A 19063-nucleotide genomic window follows, 5' to 3' on the forward strand; every position below is an offset into this window, starting at 1 on the left:
CCTCGTCATCTAGCGACTCCCTCTAGGCGCACAATAATACATTTCAGTTTTCCAGAACTTCTCCTTTAGAGGTAGAAAAAAATCATACTCTCGCTCAAACCGTCTAATTGTAAAGGCAATATCTGCCCAGCACAGTTAATAAAAGATGCTGCCAGAGACCGCTCACCATTCATTTCAAAATGGATGAATCCCTCCTTTGCATCAGGCACTATCCCAGCTAACCTAAAACACTCCTGGGTGCTCCCTATCCCAGCTAACCTAAAACACTCCTGGGTGCTCCCACTCCTCAAAAAACAGACCTTAGATTCGCTCATCCCGACCAATTACCGCCATATCACCATGGTACCATTCCTCCTCAAAATATTGGACAAAGCCGCCTACATCTAGATAGAAAAACACCTTGATCTGCATAACCTCCTAGGAGCTAGATAATCTGGCTTCCGCCCACTACACGGAACAGAAACCGCCCTAATCGACTTAAAGACACAAATTGTTGAGCTGAGAGATAGTGGAAGGACAGCACTCTTGCTTCTACTGGACCCCTCATCTGCATTTGGTTTGGTTGACTGCAAGGTCCTCTGCAGACACCTGGACTCTGCTGCTCATTTCTCGACTCTGCTGCTCATTTCTCTCCTGAGGCCATCAGATGGTTGGAATCATTCCTCAGTGAGAGAACAATGAGAGTATTTTCCCCATCGGCTGCAGCAGACGCTAACCCCATCCTGTGCGGCGTTCCCCAAGGCTCTTGCTTATACCAACTTTATACAACATCCTCACCAAACCTTTTTGACGATCTGGACCTTCTGGGTATCACCTACACTAACTATGCAGATGATACACAGATTCTCCTCCCACTTTCTGGGGATCATAGTAAGGAATCGGAGTTGGTGAATAGAGTATATCTTATAGTTCAAGCATGGATGGCCACCCATGGCTTGTGCTTGAACGACGACAAGATAGAGCTAATAATCTTGGGCTCGCATGCAAACATTAACAAACTAGGCTAGGAATTCCCCTCCTTCAATATTGATGGAAACATTATCAGGGTCTCTAAGGAAGTAAAAATCCTTGGTTTCTACTTAGACTCCACTCTGTCATTTGACAAACAGGTAAAATCATTGACCTCCACCACTGCCTACACTTACAAGCTGAGAAGGGCGGGCAAGCCATTCGTTTCCAACGACAGTTGTATGATCCTGGCCAGAGCATTAATTCTCTCCAGGTCCAGGAGCAACTACTGCAATGCCCTCTACAGTGCTGCCCTCTACAGTGCTGCTCATAAAACAACCATCCAGAAACTACAAACACTACAACACCTTGCGAGCAGCGCTTGGCATAAATAAGAGTACACATCTCCGCCATCAGACGCCAACATAAATGGCTATCCACAAAAAATAAAATACAGTTAAAAATGATCTCTTTGACACACAAAGCTTTCAACAATGCCGCCCCTCGCTACCTCATGAACAAAATACATTAAAAAAAACCTCTATCAGACCAACCAGAGCTGCCAAGGCCAACTGCCTACTAGTACCCAGATTCAAGTAAACCACTATTGGTGGCAATAGCTTCCCAGTGAAGGCTGCTAAATCTTGGAACTTACTACCAAACAACCTGAGAGCAGATCAACCATACCCACTATTCAGAAGGAACGCCATCCAAAACATTACCAATGACCACTAGTCACACTATTTGCCCATGCCCACCCTATCTCCAGGTCCTGACACCCGATACTGCTCCTATTCTCCTTGTTGAATTATAACATGTTATCTGCACCATTGTTGTGTAATTTACCATGTTATTCTGTGATTCCTATACATTATTGTAACTTGTATAATTTGCAACATTGTAAGCTTCGCATTATCCTATTGCTGCACCCTGCTACCTACGGGTTTAGAGCACATTAGAAATAAAACAAACATGTGACTGGATAACTAGACCGTTCACTCTGGCTTTCTGAGATGTTGGTTAGGACTTTGAAGTTACTCTACGATAAAGAAGAAAGAATCTCACATAAGGACCCTAAGGGTCCCCAGCAACACTGCCCATAGGGAGCTGTGAGCTGCAATGGTAAAATACAGATGCCTTTAAGAGTTCTAGAGGAAAATAGACCCCATAGGATAGGTACAACACAAAGACTACAGTTCAAGGAGACAGAGCCCATAAGAATGAATGAGTAGAAAAAGGCTAAACTCAGGATTTCAAAAAGGGTCCAGATGTCAAAGTGCTGGGGGGTCACACTAGGAGAAGGGATGAAGCTTACAAATGAAAAATCTCCCTAACAGAAAGGCTCAAAGAACCAAAAGTGTAAATAAGGAACAAGTTACTTACCTGTAACTGTTGTTCTCCAGCATGGGTCTGGCATGGATTCACATGCTCATGAATATTCCCCGTCGTCAGGCTGGGAATCCTCGGTAAAGAAAAAATCAGTATCAGTTTCGTTTCTGATCTGTCTTTCGTAGTAGTAACCAATCACTGATCTCTGCGTCATACTGACCACAGCCAATTACTGCCCTCTACCTAAGCCCCGCCTCTAGCAGCCATCTTTAGATTTGGTAGCACGTGAAGTGGCAGTATGACCAAGTGAAGAGCCGCAGAGGGGTAGGCGGGAGGGTTCGCATGTGAATCCATGCCAGACCCATGCTGGAGAACAACAGTTACAGGTGAGTAACTTGTTCCTTCTCCAGCATGGGGTCTGGCATGGATTCACATGCTCATGAATAAAGAATACATAGCAGTACACACATGCACAACCACGGGAGGTGGCAAAGGCTCAACATTAAGCAATTCTTACCTCCTCACCAGGCTCACCTTAGGCGAACAGATTGCGCAGCACTGCTTGGCCGACCCTGGACTCCTCCCTGGAATCCCGATCGACGCAGTAGAATTTCGTGAAGGTGTGCGTCGACCTCCACGTAGCAGCCCTGCAGATGTCCAGCAAGGGCACACCAGATAGGAACGCCGTGGTAGCTGCGATCGCTCTGGTGGAATGGGCTCTCGGACGGCCAGGCAGCGGTCGGTTTGCCAACCGATGACAGTAGATGATACAGCCGGAGAGCCATCTGGAAATGGAGGCCTTTGAGAGAGCCTTCCCCTGAATGACAGGTCCAAAGTTCACAAAAAGTTATGACGTCTTCCGAAAACACTTTGTACGGTCCACGTAAAACTTCAGCGCTCTAGCTACATCCAGCGAGTACAAAGTCCTTTCGGCCGGCGACGAAGGCGACGGGAAGAAAACAGGCAACACCAAGGGTTCGTTGTGGTGGAAGTCCGACGGTACCTTGGGCATGAAGGAGGGGTGCGTCCTGAGCACTACCCTCGTGTCGTGAAAAGTCAAGTCCGGGGCTTGCAGGAAAGGGCCTGGATCTCTCCCACTCTTCGTGCGGAGGTGATAGCCACAAGAAACGCCGTTTTCCACGACAAGAACTTCAACGGAGCCGAGTGCAGAGGCTCGAACGGAGGACCCATGAGCTTGGTCAGCACCACGTGAGCTCCCACGCCGGGGCCGGAGCCTTCACCGGCGGGAACGATCTGAACAGTCCCTTCATGAATTCTTTCACCAGACGATGAGACCACAAAGACATCCGCCCCGTGGTTCTGGTGTATCGGGAGATCGCAGCAAGATGAATCTTGATGGACGCGTGCGCCAGTCCAGCCTTGGCCAGCGTCAGAAGGAACGGCAGTACCTGGGGAGCCGTAATCCGTAGAGGGTTAATCTTCTGTGCGTGGCACCAGAGTACCTCTTCCATTTGTGTCCATAGCATTTAAGAGTGGAGGACGCCCTGGCCTTTGCAAGAACCTCTCTGCAGTCGGCCGGTATGTCGTATTCTCCAAACTCTAATGCTGCAGGAGCCAGGCCTGCAAGTTCAGCGACTTCGGGTCGTGATGGAGGATGGCGCCTCCTTCCCTGGAGAGAAGATCTGCGTCCACTGGCAGCTTGATTGACGGGGATGCTGACAAGTCCAGAAGGTCCGGGAACAATATCTGTCTCGGCCACGCAGGTGCGACGAGGATCATCCTGCACGGTGACCTCTTGAGCTGGTTGATGGGCCGGATCAGCAATGGCAATGGAGGGAACGCGTATAGAAACAGACCCTCCCAGGGGAACGAGAAAGCATCGCCCATGCTCCTCGGCTGGGGAATCCTGCTGGCGAACTTCCGGCACTTGGAGTTCGTCGCCGTCGCGAACAGATCGATCTGGGGTGTGCCCCACTGTCGGAAGAGGCGGTCCACTAGATCCTGTCGTAGTTCCCACTCGTGGCACGAGCGCAGCTCTCTGCTGAGCGAGTCGGCGATGGTGTTTTTTTTATCCCTGCCAGATGAAACGGCACCAGAAACATCCCTTGGGCGACGGCCCAATGCCACAGATCCTGCGCCTCCTTGGACAGGGCTGGGGACCTGGTACCGCCCTGCTTCCTAATGTAGAACATGGTGGTGGTGTTGTCGGTGAAGATCCTCACCACCTTGCCCTTGAGGGACGGAATAAAGGACCTGAGGGCCCAAAACACTGCACGGAGCTCCAGGACATGGATATGGAGGGACTTCTCCGTCGGAAGCCAAAGGCCTCTCGCGTGCAGACTTTCGGCGTGTGCTCCCCACCCTTCCAGGGAGGCATCCGTGGTCACTGTCTCCTGGTGGCCTGGGGTCTGGAAGTCCATGCTCGCCGTCAGATGCGCGCGGGTGCCCCACCACCGGATCGCTCGTCGGAAACTCTCGTCGAGTGCGATTCTCTCCTCGAAGCTGCCCGTCGTCTGGATCCAGCGCGCGTCCAGGAACTCCTGCAACGGGCGCATCCGGAGCCTGCAAAGGCGGATGAGATAAATGCAAGAAGACATCATTCCGAGGAGGGACTTGATGGACCTCACCCTGCCCGCGTCTGCAAACAGCATCCGCTGCACCTTGCCCAAGATGGCCCTCGTCCTTTCCTCCGACGGAGAGGCCAGCAGCGACACTGTCGAGCTTCGCTCCCAGAAACAGTGCGTCTTGCGCGGGCACCAGGTGGGACTAGGCGTAGTTTATGGAGAATCCCAGGTCCGTGAGTAGTTGGACGGTCCTTGCCGTGTGCTCCACGGCGAGCTCCTTCGTCTTTGCTTGGATGAGCCAGTCGTCCAGGTAGGGGTAGATGTGGATCCCCTCTCGGCGCAGCTGTGCCGCCACCTGTGCGAGGCACTTGGTGAACACCCTGGGAACTGGTAGCGACGCCCATGGACCACGAACCTGAGAAACTTTCGGTGTCCCTTTAGGATGGGGATATGGAAGTAGGCATCCTCCAAATCCAACGACGATAGGAAATCGCCCTCCTCCAGCTGACCCAGGACGTGTTGGAGGGTGACCATCCAGAACTTCTGTGCCTTGATGAATTTGTTCAGTCGTCGTAGGTCCAGGATGGGACGCCATCCTCCTGTCTTCTTCTTCACAAGGAAGTATCTTGAGTAAACTCCGGAGCCCCGAAGCCTCTTTGGGACGAGCTTGATGGCGCCCTTCTTGAGCATCGCCTTTACCTCCAAGAGAAGTTGAGGGACGTGATGTTCTTTCCTGGCCACAGAGGGGACACGCGGGCACCTCTTTAGAAACTCGAGCGCGTGACCCTGAGCAAGGGCGTCCAGCACCCAACGGTCGGTGGAGATGGACTCCCACACACTGACGAAGCTCGCCAGCCGGCCTCCCACCGGGGTGCTTCGGTGGGGGCCCGACCCCACGGCCGGTTCAGTCCTGCTTCGAAGAGGCTTTGCCGCCTTGTCCTCCTTGGCGACGACGGCGGGGTCTGCCTGACTTGCCTCGTCCCCTGTAAGCTTCCTGTGACGACGAATGGGCCGCTTGACGGTAGGTGGAAAATCCGCCGCCGGAACCTTTGGAGGCACCCTGTTTGCCTCCGCCGCTCCGAAAGGGCGGCCGCCATTGCTGGAGAACCCCAAGAGCCCGGGCCGTCTCCGTGTCCGCCTTGATGGCTTGAAGGGAATCGTCCACTGTTTTCCCAAACAGGTTGTTTCCGTCGAACGGCATGTCCAAGACTCTGGTCTGCACGTCCTGACGGAAGTCAGTAGCCTTGAGCCATCCACGCCGCCTAAGGCACACGCCGTTGCCCAACTGGCGAAATCCAGTGTCAGCGATGTCTGTCGCTATCGTAATGGCGTGGTCCGACGCCACCTCTCCTTCCTGCAAGATCTCTAGGGCTTCCGCCCCCTTGTCGTCAGGTAGGAAGTCCAGCAGGGGGGGCCAGTATGTACCACAACTCCCTGTCGTAGCGGGCTACGATAGCCAAGGCGTTGGCCGCCTTAATCGTCGTCGCTGCAGACGAGATGACTCTGCGTCCCATCGTGTCTAATTTCTTTCCCTCGCCATCCGGCGGGGAGGTCGAAGTAGAAGCCGCGCGCCCCCCCCCCCCCCCCCGCTTTCTTCCTGGTCGCCGCAGAGACGACCGAGTCCGGGTTCGGCTGTGCCCGAAGGCACAAGGGGGCCGCATCCGGGACCCGGTACTTCTTCTCGTACCGATCCCTTCTAGCCGGCGTCGTGGATGGGTTCTTGAGGAGGGCAAGGCCCTCATCTCAAATATCGTCCAGTAGAGGTACAGCGAGGACCGTCTTCCTCTTGGCCTCGCGCCGTTGATAAAGGAAACCTTCCTTCTTCTCTTCCGGGCAGAGCTGGAAAAGCTTGGATGCCCTGGCGATCATGGAGTGAAACGATCCAATCTCGTCGGGCGGGGAAGCCCGGATGGGAGGTGGCGACGGGAGATCCTAGTCGTAAACCTCGTCGTCTGTACCCGTCGCGGCCGTGTCAGTCCCCGTATCATCCCCACGTGTCGTGGACGGGGAGGAGGGCTGAACAGGGTGCGATGGCTGAAAAGGAGGTGGAGGATGAATCCTTCTCTTAGGGGGAGGGCTCCCAGAAGGGCCTGGCTCCGGGTCCCCCGTTGGGTGCGGTTCCTCCGTTGGTGGTAACGGCAGTCTCGTCCTTATCAAAATGGCCACCGAGTTGTCTTGCAGCACTGGTTGAGGGGAGTCCGACGGGCGGTCAGGAGCCCCGTCGGCACCCTCGACGTTCTCGTCGTCTCCTACGTCGGGGTCCCTCCCGACGGGCTGGTCTTCTTCCACGCCAACGCCGTGGCTTAAGACTTCGATCAGCTCTTCCTCAGAGGTTGAGGCCAAATCCACGACGACCTTCTGCCCCCCCTTTTTCTTCTCCGTCAGAGATTTCACGGGGGTCCTGTCGATGGGCATGAAAGAGGACACCCTCTGCGGTGGCAGGGAGACTGAGCCCCGAGGTCGCCACCACTGGTGAAGCCTCCACAGGCTGAGCCAGGGCCGCCGCGACTGTCTCGATTGGCCGGATGGATTAAGGCTTTCACCACCTTAGGTGCACTCACCGCCTTCTCCTTGGGGGGAGGGTCACCGCCTCGCTCCCCCTCCGATGGGGCCTTCAAGCTCGACCGGGGTCTCTCCAGGAGCTTCGCCGGGTGCTCGGCCTTCCTCTTACCCGAGGCAGAGTGTTGGCTCGTGGTCGATGGCGCCGGGGAGGATGCGCCCTGCCTGGCGACCGTAGAGCCCGACCGTTCGGCGCTCCCGGTGCCAGCGGACTCGCGGTGCTTGGCCTTCTGTTGGACCCCCGTCGCCGGTGCGCCCTCACAGGTCTTAGAAGACCGCTCGGACTTCTTCTTCTTCTCGCCTGACGGGCTCTTCCCTTCCTTCCAGTCCGACATATTGCTGCAAAACGCACAGTCCTTCTCCACGTGCGTCTTGTCCTCATGTAGGCAGTAAAGACAAAGGGAGTGTTCGTCCTCCTTAAAGACATTCTGAAGCTGGCATCCAGGGCAGACCCTGAACAGCTTTCCGGGCGTCGAGCTTCCCTTCTCCTGGGCCATGTCCGAGATGGGCCTGAGAAACTTCTGGAGTCCTCCAAAAGCGTGGCTTGACGAAATCTTCACCCTTGAGGGGCGTAGACGAATCCGACACGGGTCCCCGTTGATCGGATGAAGAAACGGTGGAGCTTGAGGCTCTTTTGACCGAAAAAAGAGAAATTTTTTGAGAAAAAACGTTAAAAATAGCACTAACGCTCGAGAGCAATAGCACGAGGATCCCAACACTTGAACTTGCGGTAAAAATCTGCAGTCATTGGCTGTGGTCAGTGTGACGCAGAGATCAGTGATTGGTTACTACTACGAAAGACAGATCAGAAACGAAACTGATACTGATTTTTTCTTTACCGAGGATTCCCAGCCTGACGACGGGGAATATTCATGAGCATGTAAATCCATGCCAGACCCCATGCTGGAGAAAATCTATTCGAGGTCAAGGGTTTGGCGCCCTTTGCTGCAAGGCCGTGGGATGCATGCATTGAAATGACCCGTAATATTGGACATTGAGTCCCTCCCTCAAGCGATACAAATTCTTTAGTTTTCATTTTTGGAACAAAGCAGTGTGATCCCGGTGGGTGCAACGTGCATGGAAAGACGAAATAAAAAAATAAACTGGTGTAGGCGTCAGAGCACATCGATATATACTGGACCAGACGTTGCGTCCGGCACGGAGTCCATAGTGGTGTTTCCAAAGATCAACTGCACTGCAGATAGGATGAGGGATCCGTGGAAGGAAGTTATCCGTTAGAAATAAAGAAGGACCTCTCTGCTGTTCACGATTAAGGGAAGGGTATCACTCACAACTAAAGAGATGTAACAGATGTGCAATCACAAACCCCTGGTTGAAAGTGCATCACAGTAGAAGTAACAACCACGTGTGGTCGAAGCCAACTCATTGATGGCACAGAGGATTTGTTTGAATGGTTTGAAACCCAGCACCTTTGGCATAAGCTGAAAAACAAAATTAGAAATCTGCAGAACATTAGGTTGGGCATAAAGCAAGATAATGCAAGCTGCGCCAAACGTCTTGTTCTAGCAAGTGGAAGAAAAGCCTGGTGTGAGTGGCATATGAAAGGAAAGGTTTGCTCGGTCCCACACCCCGTTAGCTTGTGTGAGCATGCTTAATTTCTGAGTCTGCGGGACCATTTAACCTTAGATTAGTATGGGCAAAAGGACAAATAGCGTACGGACAGTGAGACATCCTGTTCGTCATCCAAGAAACACGCAAAATCAAAAAGGAAATGGGAGATGGTGTCTGAAGTATTACATGTTTTACCTCGTCAGGCAAATAAACTGAAGGGGTTGCAGCCTTGCTGACAGCCAAAGACACTGCTGTAGAAATTCGATTCCGCTTCTTTAAAGGTTTGCAAGCATCAGACAGATTACTTATTGCTGTAAAAGAAAGTGGTTGTTGATTTACAAAAGGCAGTGAAAAAGTCAATATTTTAGGCATCAAATATTAAAATAAAAGCATAAAATATTACTTTAATGTTCTCTGTTTTTGTACATAAGCACTCGGAAACAGCTAGGACATTAAGCATGGAATGATGAGCAATTCGTTTTTCTGAGGTGTTACAAATCAATTAAAGTCATGAATCTCACTAGTTTTTGAATGTTCTATTCAGAACTTTTTCAGAAAACACTTTAAAGTTACTTGGCTAAAAATAAAAAAGTAAAGGTAATGTTACTCACTGTATTGACTACTGACGCCTATTGCATAGTTTCCCCTTTCTTACATACTATTGGGTTGTCATTTATGAGAAGGGTAAGGTACTTCATCTGCCATATTTTCTTTTGAGTCTGCTTTGCAGGGTGCTAGAGTTACAAGATGTACGTAAGCCCGAAGAGGACGGAAGGGCTGGTTCGAGCTGTGAAGCTGTTCGGCGGCACTGGCGCGAGGTGCGTCTGCCTTAAAGCCTGAATAACAGCTGACTTACACAGACTAAGGGCTGGATCTATTCCAGGCACTGCATTGAGTCGTGTCAACTTCGATCGTGTTGCGTGGCGGATTATAAAGAAGCTCCTGCAGAGGTCTTGAGTGAAATAGAAAGGATCATCAGCGCCTCACTCTCAAACACCCTTAAGTAAATCCACACAACGTGAAAACCAAGGAGCTGCGAGGAGGTATGGCCTCGGTTTCAACAACAGAGGCAAACATCAACTCTTCACCTGGAGGTCTAACAGCCCCGCCCGCACACAAGAGTGATCTCTAGACCCCCGCAGCATCAGCGAGAGAGACCGGGAAAGACTTATGAATCTTCCAAAGAAAGAGTTAAGACTCCTGGCTGCCCTAGAATATCTATTGCTGAGCTGCCTAAAAGTACTGAGAAACAAGAGCTGGGAGGGAGGGAAGGGGGCAGGGAAGCAGACATGTTGACATACATAAATATCAAGCCATCCCTGATGCAGAAAGCACAGAGACACCACCAGAGCCAACAAGCGAACTGCAAAATACCCTTAATAAATCAAGACATGAAAATAATGACCGCTCTCAGAACGACAACAGTGAAGCTTCCAAAAAGGGGACTCAAGACACCAGCCAGATTCCACCAACAGGCGAAAACGACACGGTCCATCAGTGTTCCAATGAAAAGGACGAAAACAGAGAAATAGCGAACCAGATGGCAAAAATGCCAGCAGATCATCTAAACGTGACAGATGCCGAATTAACGGACCTTGGACTGATGTTGGAAGCCCAACAAGAAAACAGAAGCGTTACAAGAATTGAATTAGACGAGACTAGAGAAAGGATTCCCTACATAGAAAGGATTGAAGGAGGAACCGCCACGGCAAACAGAGAAAACAATGTTGTTAGACGAATCCTGTGCAGTTCCCTTGGGGAACGCTGCAAAAAGATTAAGACTACAGGAGCAGCAGTAAACCCAATTGGTAGCAGTCTGCACCACCCAGATTTACCTGATAGCTGTGGCTGAGCAGTCAGACTTCTCTCAAGAAGAGTAGGGCAGTATGTAGAGTATACACAATAGGGGCAAAACACAGTAGAGCAAACAAACACTGACCAGAGCTTTGTATAAAAAGTATACAATTATTTATTTATTTAAAACACACTTTATGGCATATACTAGCACTCTCAATTAAAAACAAGTTAAAACACAGTCATGAAAAGTATACACACCTCTCTCAATAGTTATCAGACAAGTCAGGGTTAAAACACTATTTGTTAGAACAGATGTGAGCGCTTAACCAAGATGGCACTCTGATAATGCAGTTAAAGGGAGAGAAAAAGACAGAGCACATAAATAAAACAGTTCCCAACAACAACAACAACGAGTTCAGAGCAAGGAGAGAAAGGCAGGTAATACTGTAGAGCCAAAGTTCATAGGCCAGGCCCACTTTAAATGGAGCAAAGCGAAATGTGCCCAGGATCACACGGTTTAAAGTGCACTGAAAGTCTTTGTAGAGTGTTCAAAAGAGGTTGGGGTGATTCAAAAGATATAGTTAGAAGGCCTGGAGCCAACCCAGTTTAGAAGCCAAGGATTTAAGGGTCACCTTTAGCAATCTGTAGAAAGGGAGGCCAGGCAGGACACAGTACCTTAAAGAGAAAGGAAGCTCCAGCGTGGGCAGTTGTTCCTGGCAGTGGTTGAAGTTCGTGGTTCCGACCAGGGGAAGAGAAGATCTTGTCGAGGAGGAAACTTAGAGTCGTTGACTGCATAGGGATGAAACCAGCTGCGGAGTTCCCGATTAAAAGGAGCAGTCCTTTTATTCGCGGGCAAAAGTGGTGAGCTTGGCTATCCGGCCGCCGGGGTGCTTGGCACGGGCGATTCGACCAAGTGACGTCTTTGGAAGCGAAAAAGGGCAAACTGGTTGGTCCTACCAGCCCAAAGGGAGAAGACTCTCCAGCAGAAGATCTTCGTTGGAAAAGGGGTGAGTTTGTTGCAGCAGGGCTTCACCGGTGCTGTCGTCGGTTGCAGGTGGCTCAGCTTCTTCCCTCTTCGGATTCTTAGGTCCTGTGGCGACTTCTCAAGTTCCAGTCCCAAAGGCCCTGCTTTTGTGCAGAAAAAAACCCATTCATCAGCCTAGCTGACAATCACACATGCTAAGTGGTGAGCCGGGCGGCTCACCACTGGGCCAATCAGAGTAGAGTGCGACTTGGGTTGCCAAGGCAACGCAGTCCAGGGTGCCAATTCCCCCCTCCACCCTTCCTGTGGAACCCAGACAGAGTGGCACCATTTGGAGGGCTTCTGTGGAGAAGCCCGCCAAAATAGTGGAACAAAGGGCTCGACCTTGGTCAGAGTTACAGAGACGGACACAACCGCCATTTTAGAATCAAGTTCTGGCAAAAAGACCCAAGCAGTGATTTAATATTAAATAAATAAACCGGCGGTATCTTTAACATTGCACCAAAAAGTGGTGCGTTTAAAATCAATGGGAAAATCCCATAGAGAATATTCCGGTGGAATATTTTGCGTGGTAAACACTGCCACCAACCAGAAACTCTGAGCGGGGGATGGGACAGTGCCCCCTCGAAAACAGACCCTGGGGCAATCGAATTACCCCTTACCAGTACTTCCACAATACGATGGTTTGTACTGGTTCTGTTAACAATTTTGAACTAGTAAAGCCAATGGTGACTTTACATGCCCTGGGAGACGGTAGTCAGTCCCAGGGTATGGAGTCTATGTTTAAGGGTCACTGACACCTCTGTGGTACTGCACTGAGGGTGCTGTGTACCACACATACAGAAAAACAGATGATACCCTATGGAGTAAAAAGAAACCCCATAGCCCATAAGCACATAACAAGTCAAAGACATACCTCAAATCATGACTAAGAGTGGGAGTAAGAGTCTCAATCTTAGCATGAGAAAAAACAAACCCCAAAAATCCAGAAAAGCTGCTGGGGGACTCACCAGGTTTGAGAAATTAGCCTATTAAGAGAATTCTCCGTAACAGATATTTATTTATTTGTATTGCACCGGTAGCTCTCGAGCTTCGGGGCGCAGAGACAAGAACACAAAGACAAAAAGTAAGACAATAAAATACGTAACACGAGACATTAGAGCTGCATAGGTAGGTGGGCAGGTTGTAGTATATGTATTACTTGAAGATGTGGGTTTTCAGTTGTTTGCGAAAGCGTTGGTAATTGGCTTCCATCATTAACTTGCCGGGGAGGTTGTTCCAAAGGCCTGCTGCGGTTAAGGATTTACCTGCCCCCTTTTTAAGTCTAAAGGGAGCTAACACTATCAGAACTTGTTCGGCTGATCTTAGCTCTCTCGTAGGTTTGTATGGAATGATTTTAGTTTTCAGGTATGCAGGGGCTTTGCCAAAAATACATCTATGCGTGAGCGTGAGGGATTTGAATTGGACTCTCTTCAATTTTTAGCCAGTGAAGTTCCTTCCTGGCTCCACTGATGTGCTGATTCCTGTTTTTTTGCTTAATGATTCTCACTGCATTGTTTTGCAGAACTTGGTAGCTGTGGTAGCAGTTTTTATTATATCCTAGAATTAGGGCATTGCCATAATCTAGGCGAGATAAGATGGAGAGCAATTACCAGAAACACCCAAACAGCAAAGTCAAAAAAAGAAAGGAAAAACAACCACTGAAGAAAGAGTGACAACGTCCCGGGAGGATAGCTTAACGGCAACGTGCGCGCCTTGGAAGCAAGACGACACGAAGCAACACAGGTTCGATCCCCGGGTCCGCGCTTAGAAACCTCTGGGTGTTTAAGCGCGTTATAAATACGCAACTAAAAAAAAAAAACGAACAATTCCTGTAACAGCGCCTCGATGCCCGCGGGCTGTGTGAGCGCTTTAAAAAAAAAAAATTTTAAAAAAAAGTGAAAACTTCACAGGAAACGACAAGCACTCAAGTGGTGAAGACTTATACAAATCCATATACTCAGATGCTTCAAAAATAATAATATCAAGTGATAAAGGAGAAAATCTTGATGTAGTAAACAGTACAACAACCCAAGAGGTCCAGGACATTCCGAAAGAAAAAAAACACCAAAAAAAAGACACAAACAAAGCAGGACCAAACGAGAAAGAATATAAAAAATTGGAATCCTTAATAAAACAGAGATCCCAGAAAAGAGGATATAATCAGAAAGACAGGAATGAATCACAGACAAATCAACCATCTTCAATTAGCAAACAACAATCACCTTTAATCGGGAAAAGGTCAGCAGACAAAAACCAAGGCAAGAAACTTTGATTGCAGAAGAGATCGGTGAACAAGAATGGAGAGAACAATGTATTAAAACAATGGAAGGAAACGCAACAAAGGGAATCTTAAATTGAGAATAGATCAAAATTTGGGCACGAAAGCAGTCCATCTCTATCAAGAGGCCAACTAAAAGATCTTGGAGCAAGACCAAAAACTTTCAATAGTCCACAAGTGCAACGACCCGGGAAAAATCTGAGCTTGGAAACAAGACATCAGATGATATTTATGTAGACACATCAATATCCTCTCCCTCGGATAAAGGATGCTTGTAATCAACATTTGCTTGGAGGCGCCGGATCCCGAATTAACCCATCCAAGAAGGCGAAAACTTCAGCGATAAAGCCAAGATTGTTCTCTCTACACAAACAGATGGGGATGAACTCTCGCTACAAAGAAAGGCCCAAAACAGTGAACACATTTGAAGTAGCAACAAAAATCTAGCAGAAAATAATAAAGAGCATGCAAAATAAAGACACTGCGACGACACACAAACTTTTCCTTAGAAACAGGAACACAATTGCAGAACAACGTCATGGCCGCTTAACCATCTCACTGGCCCACTACATGAAACTGTACAAATCCATCAGCGAAAATGTAAAGGACAACAATGCACTTTTTAGCGCTAATGCTAACAAAGTTAACAGCTCAGGAAATAACTGCTTTGAAAATAGAAGCAAGTTTAAATCACGAAGCAGAAACTTCTGCAGTATGGCAAAGGAGATTATTTGACCTGGCCAGTAGAGACAGACAAGAAGGAACAAGTTACTTACCTGTAACTGTTGTTCTCCAGCATGGGTCTGGCATGGATTCACATGCTCATGAATATTCCCCGTCGTCAGGCTGGGAATCCTCAGTAAAGAAAAAACCAGTACCAGTTTCGTTTCTGATCTGTCTTTCGTAGTAATAACCAATCACTGGTCTCTGAGTCATACTGACCACAGCCAATGACTGCCCTCTACCTAAGCACCGCCTCTGGCAGCCATCTTCAGATTTGGAAGCACGTGAAGTGGCAGTATGACCAAGTGAAGAGCCGCAGAGGGGTAGGCGGGAGGGTTCGCATGTGAATCCATGCCAGACTCATGCTGGAGAACAGTTACAGGTAAGTAACTTGTTCCTTCTCCAGCATGGGGTCTGGCATGGATTCACATGCTCATGAATAAAGAATACATAGCAGTACACACATGCACAACCACGGGAGGTGGCAAAGGCTCAACATTAAGCATTACATCAAACTCAACATTAAGCATCTTACCTCCTCACCAGGCTCACCTCAGGCGAACAGGTTGCGCAGCACTGCTTGGCCGACCCTGGACTCCTCCCTGGAATCCCGGTCGACGCAGTAGAATTTCGTGAAGGTGTGCGTCGACCTCCACGTAGCATCCCTACATATGTCCAGCAGGGGCACACCAGAAAGGAACGCCGTGGTAGCTGCGATCGCTCTGGTGGAATGGGCTCTCGGACGGCCAGGCAGCGGTCGGTTTGCCAACCGATGACAGTACATGATACAGCCGGAGAGCCATCTGGAAATGGAAGCTTTCGAGAGAGCCTTCCCCTGATTGACAGGTCCAAAGTTCACAAAGAGTTGTGACGTCTTCCGAAAACACTTTGTGCGGTCCACGTAGAACTTCAGCGCTCTAGCCACATCCAGCGAGTGCAAAGTCCTCTCAGCCGGCGACGAAGGCGACGGGAAGAACACAGGCAACACCAAGGGTTCGTTGAGATGGAAGTCCCACGGTACCTTGGGCATGAAGGAGGGGTGCGTCCTGAGCACTACCCTCGTGTCATGAAAAGTCAAGTACGGGGCCTTGCAGGAAAGGGCCTGGATCTCTCCCACCCGTCGTGCGGAGGTGATGGCCACAAGAAACGCTGTTTTCCACGACAGAAACTTCAACGGGGCCGAGTGCAGAGGCTCGAACGGAGGTCCCATGAGCTTGGTCAGCACCACGTTGAGCTCCCACGCCGGGGCCGGAGCCTTCACCGGCGGGAACGATCTGAACAGTCCCTTCATGAACTCTTTCACCAGACGATGAGACCACAAGGACGTCCGCCCCGTGGTTCTGGTGTATCGGGAGATCGCAGCAAGATGAATCTTGATGGACGCGTGTGCCAGACCAGCTTTGGCCAGCGTCAGCAGGTACGGCAGTACCTGGGGAGCCGTAATCCGTAGAGGGTTAATCTTCTGTGCGTGGCACCAGACAGAGAACCTCTTCCATTTGTGTCCGTAGCATTTAAGAGTCGAGGACGCCCTGGCCTTTGCAAGAACCTCTCTGCAGTCGGCCGGTATGTTGTATTACCCCAAACTCTAGCGCTGCAGGAGCCAGGCCTGCAAGTTCAGCGATTTCGGGTCATGGTGGAGGATGGCGCCTCCTTCCCTGGAGAGTAGATCCGCGTCCACCGGCAGCTTGATTGGCGGGGATGCTGACAAGTCCAGAAGGTCCGGGAACCATATCTGCCTCGGCCACGCAGGTGCGACGAGGATCATCCTGCACCGTGACCTCTTGAGCTGGTTGACGAGCCGGATTAGCAGTGGCAAAGGAGGGAACGCGTAGAGGAACAGGCCCTCCCAGGGGAACGAGAAAGCATCGCCCATGCTCCTCGCCTGGGGAAACCTGCTGGCGAACCTCCGGCACTTGGAGTTCGTCGCCGTCGCGAACAGGTCGATCTGTGGTGTGCCCCACCGTCGGAAGAGGAGATCCATTAGATCCTGCCGTAGTTCCCACTCGTGGCACGAGCGCAGCTCCCTGCTGAGTGAGTCGGCGATGGTGTTTTTTATCCCTGCCAGATGAAACGGCACCAGAAACATCCTTTGGGCGACGGCCCAATGCCACAGGTCCTGCGCCTCCTTGGACAGTGCTGGAGACCTGGTTCCGCCCTGTTTCCTGATGTAAGACATGGTGGTGGTGTTGTCGGTGAAGATCCTCACCACCTTGCCCTTGAGGGACGGAAGGAAGGACCTGAGGGCCCAGAACACTGCACGGAGCTCCAGGACGTTGATATGGAGGGACTTCTCCGTCGGGAACCAAAGGCCTCTCGCGTGCAGATTTTCGGTGTGCGCTCCCAACCCTTCCAGGGAGGCATCCGTGGTCACTGTCTCCTGGTGGTCTGGGGTCTGGAAGTCCATGCCCGCCATCAGATGCGCGCGGGTGCCCCACCACCGGACCGCTCGGCGGAAACTCTCGTCGAGTGTGATCCTCTCCTCGAAGCCGCCCGTCGTTTGGATCCAGCGCACGTCCAGGAACTCCTGCAACGGGCGCATCCGGAGCCTGCACATGGGAATGAGGTAGATGCAAGAAGACATCATTCCGAGGAGGGACTTGATGGACCTCACCTTGGCCGCGTCGGAAACCAACATCCGCTGTACCTTGCCCAGGATGGACCTGGTCCTTTCCTCCGACGGGGAGGCCAGAAGGGACACTGTGTCGAGCTTCGCTCCCAGAAACAGTGCGTTTTGCGCGGGTACCAGGTTGGACTTGGCGTAGTTCACGGAGAATCCCAGGTCCGTGAGAAGTTGGACGGTCCTTGCCGTGTGCTCCACGGCGAGCTCCCTCGTCTTGGCTTGGATGAGCCAGTCGTCCAGGTAGGGGTAGACGTGGATCACCTCGCGGCGCAGCTGCGCCGCCACCGGTGCAAGGCACTTGGTGAATACCCTGGGTGCCGACCGTAGTCCGAAGGGGAGGGCTTTGAACTGGTAGTGACGCCCTTGGACCACAAACCTGAGGAATTTTCGGTGCCCCTTTAGGATGGGAATATGGAAGTAGGCATCCTCCAAATCCAACGACGACAGGAAGTCTCCCCCCTCCAGCTGACCCAGGACGTGCTGGAGGGTGACCATCCGGAACTTCTGCGCCTTGATGAACTTGTTCAGACGTCGCAGGTCTAGGATGGGGCGCCATCCTCCCGTCTTCTTCACGAGGAAGTATCTCGAGTAAACTCCGGAGCCCCGAAGCCTCTTTGGGACGAGTTCGATGGCGCCCTTCCTGAGCATCGCCCTTACCTCCAGGAGAAGCTGAGGGACGTGAAGCTCTTTCCTGGCCACGGGGGGGACGCGCGGGCACCTTCTTTGAAACTCGAGCACGTGGCCCCGGGCTAAGCCGTCCAGCACCCAACGGTCGGTGGAGATGGACTCCCACACGCTGACGAAGCTCACCAGCCGGCCTCCCACCGGGGTGCTTCGGTGGGGGCCCGACCCCACGGCCGGTTCAATCCTGTTTCGACGAGGCTTTGCCGCCTTGACCTCCTTGGCGACGACGGCGGGGTCCGCCAGACTTGCCTCGTCCTCTGTAGGCCTCCTGAGACGACGAGCGGGCCGCTTGACGGTAGGTGGAGAAACCGCCGCCGGAACCTTTGGAGGCGTCCTTGCCTCCGCTGCTCCGAAAGGGCGTCCGTCGTTGCTGCAGAACCCCAAGGGCCCGGGCCGTCTCAGTGTCCGCTTTAATGGCCTGAAGGGAATCCTCCACTGTTTTCCCAAACAGGTTGTTCCCATCGAACGGCATGTCCAGGACTCTGGTCTGTACGTCTTGACGGAAGTCCGTAGCCTTGAGCCATCCACGCCGCCTAAGGCACACGCCGTTGCCCAACTGGCGAAACCCAGTGTCGGCGATGTCCGTCGCAATAGTGATGGCGTGGTCCGACGCCACCTCACCTTCCTGTAGGATCTCCAGGGCATCCGCCCTCTTGTCGTCCGGTAGGAAGTCCAGCAGGGGAGCCAGTTTGTACCATAGCTCCCTGTCGTAGCGGGCCACGATAGCCAAGGCGTTGGCCGCTTTAATCGTCGTCGCTGCAGACGAGATGACCCTGCGTCCCATAGCGTCCAATTTCTTTCCCTCGCCGTCCGGTGGGGAAGTCGATGTGGAGGCCGCACCCCCCCCGCTTTCTTCCGGGGTAGGCTGCGCCCGGGGGCACAGGGGGGCCGCGTCCGGGACCCGGTACTTCTTCTCGTACCGGTCTCTTCTAGCTGGCGTCGTGGAAGGGTTCTTGAGGAGGGCGAGGCCCTCATCCCAAATGTCGTCCAGTAGAGGCACCGCG

General features: G+C 51.6%; 1 protein-coding gene across 4 annotated transcripts in view; it reads right to left on the reverse strand.

The window, feature by feature from the left end:
• NSD2 (nuclear receptor binding SET domain protein 2) overlaps positions 1-19063 on the reverse strand; it is a 1742450-nt gene that overhangs the window by 1166142 nt on the left and 557245 nt on the right. For all 4 annotated transcript variants that reach the window (XM_069632133.1, XM_069632132.1, XM_069632134.1 and 1 more), the window contains exon 10: positions 9129-9244. In XM_069632133.1, the coding sequence (XP_069488234.1) occupies positions 9129-9244 (116 nt within the window). The remainder of the gene's footprint in view (positions 1-9128; positions 9245-19063) is intronic.

Source organism: Ambystoma mexicanum, chromosome 6q (assembly GCF_040938575.1).
Source record: "Ambystoma mexicanum isolate Mex_15411 chromosome 6q, UKY_AmexF1_1, whole genome shotgun sequence".
Lineage (NCBI taxonomy): Eukaryota > Metazoa > Chordata > Amphibia > Caudata > Ambystomatidae > Ambystoma > Ambystoma mexicanum.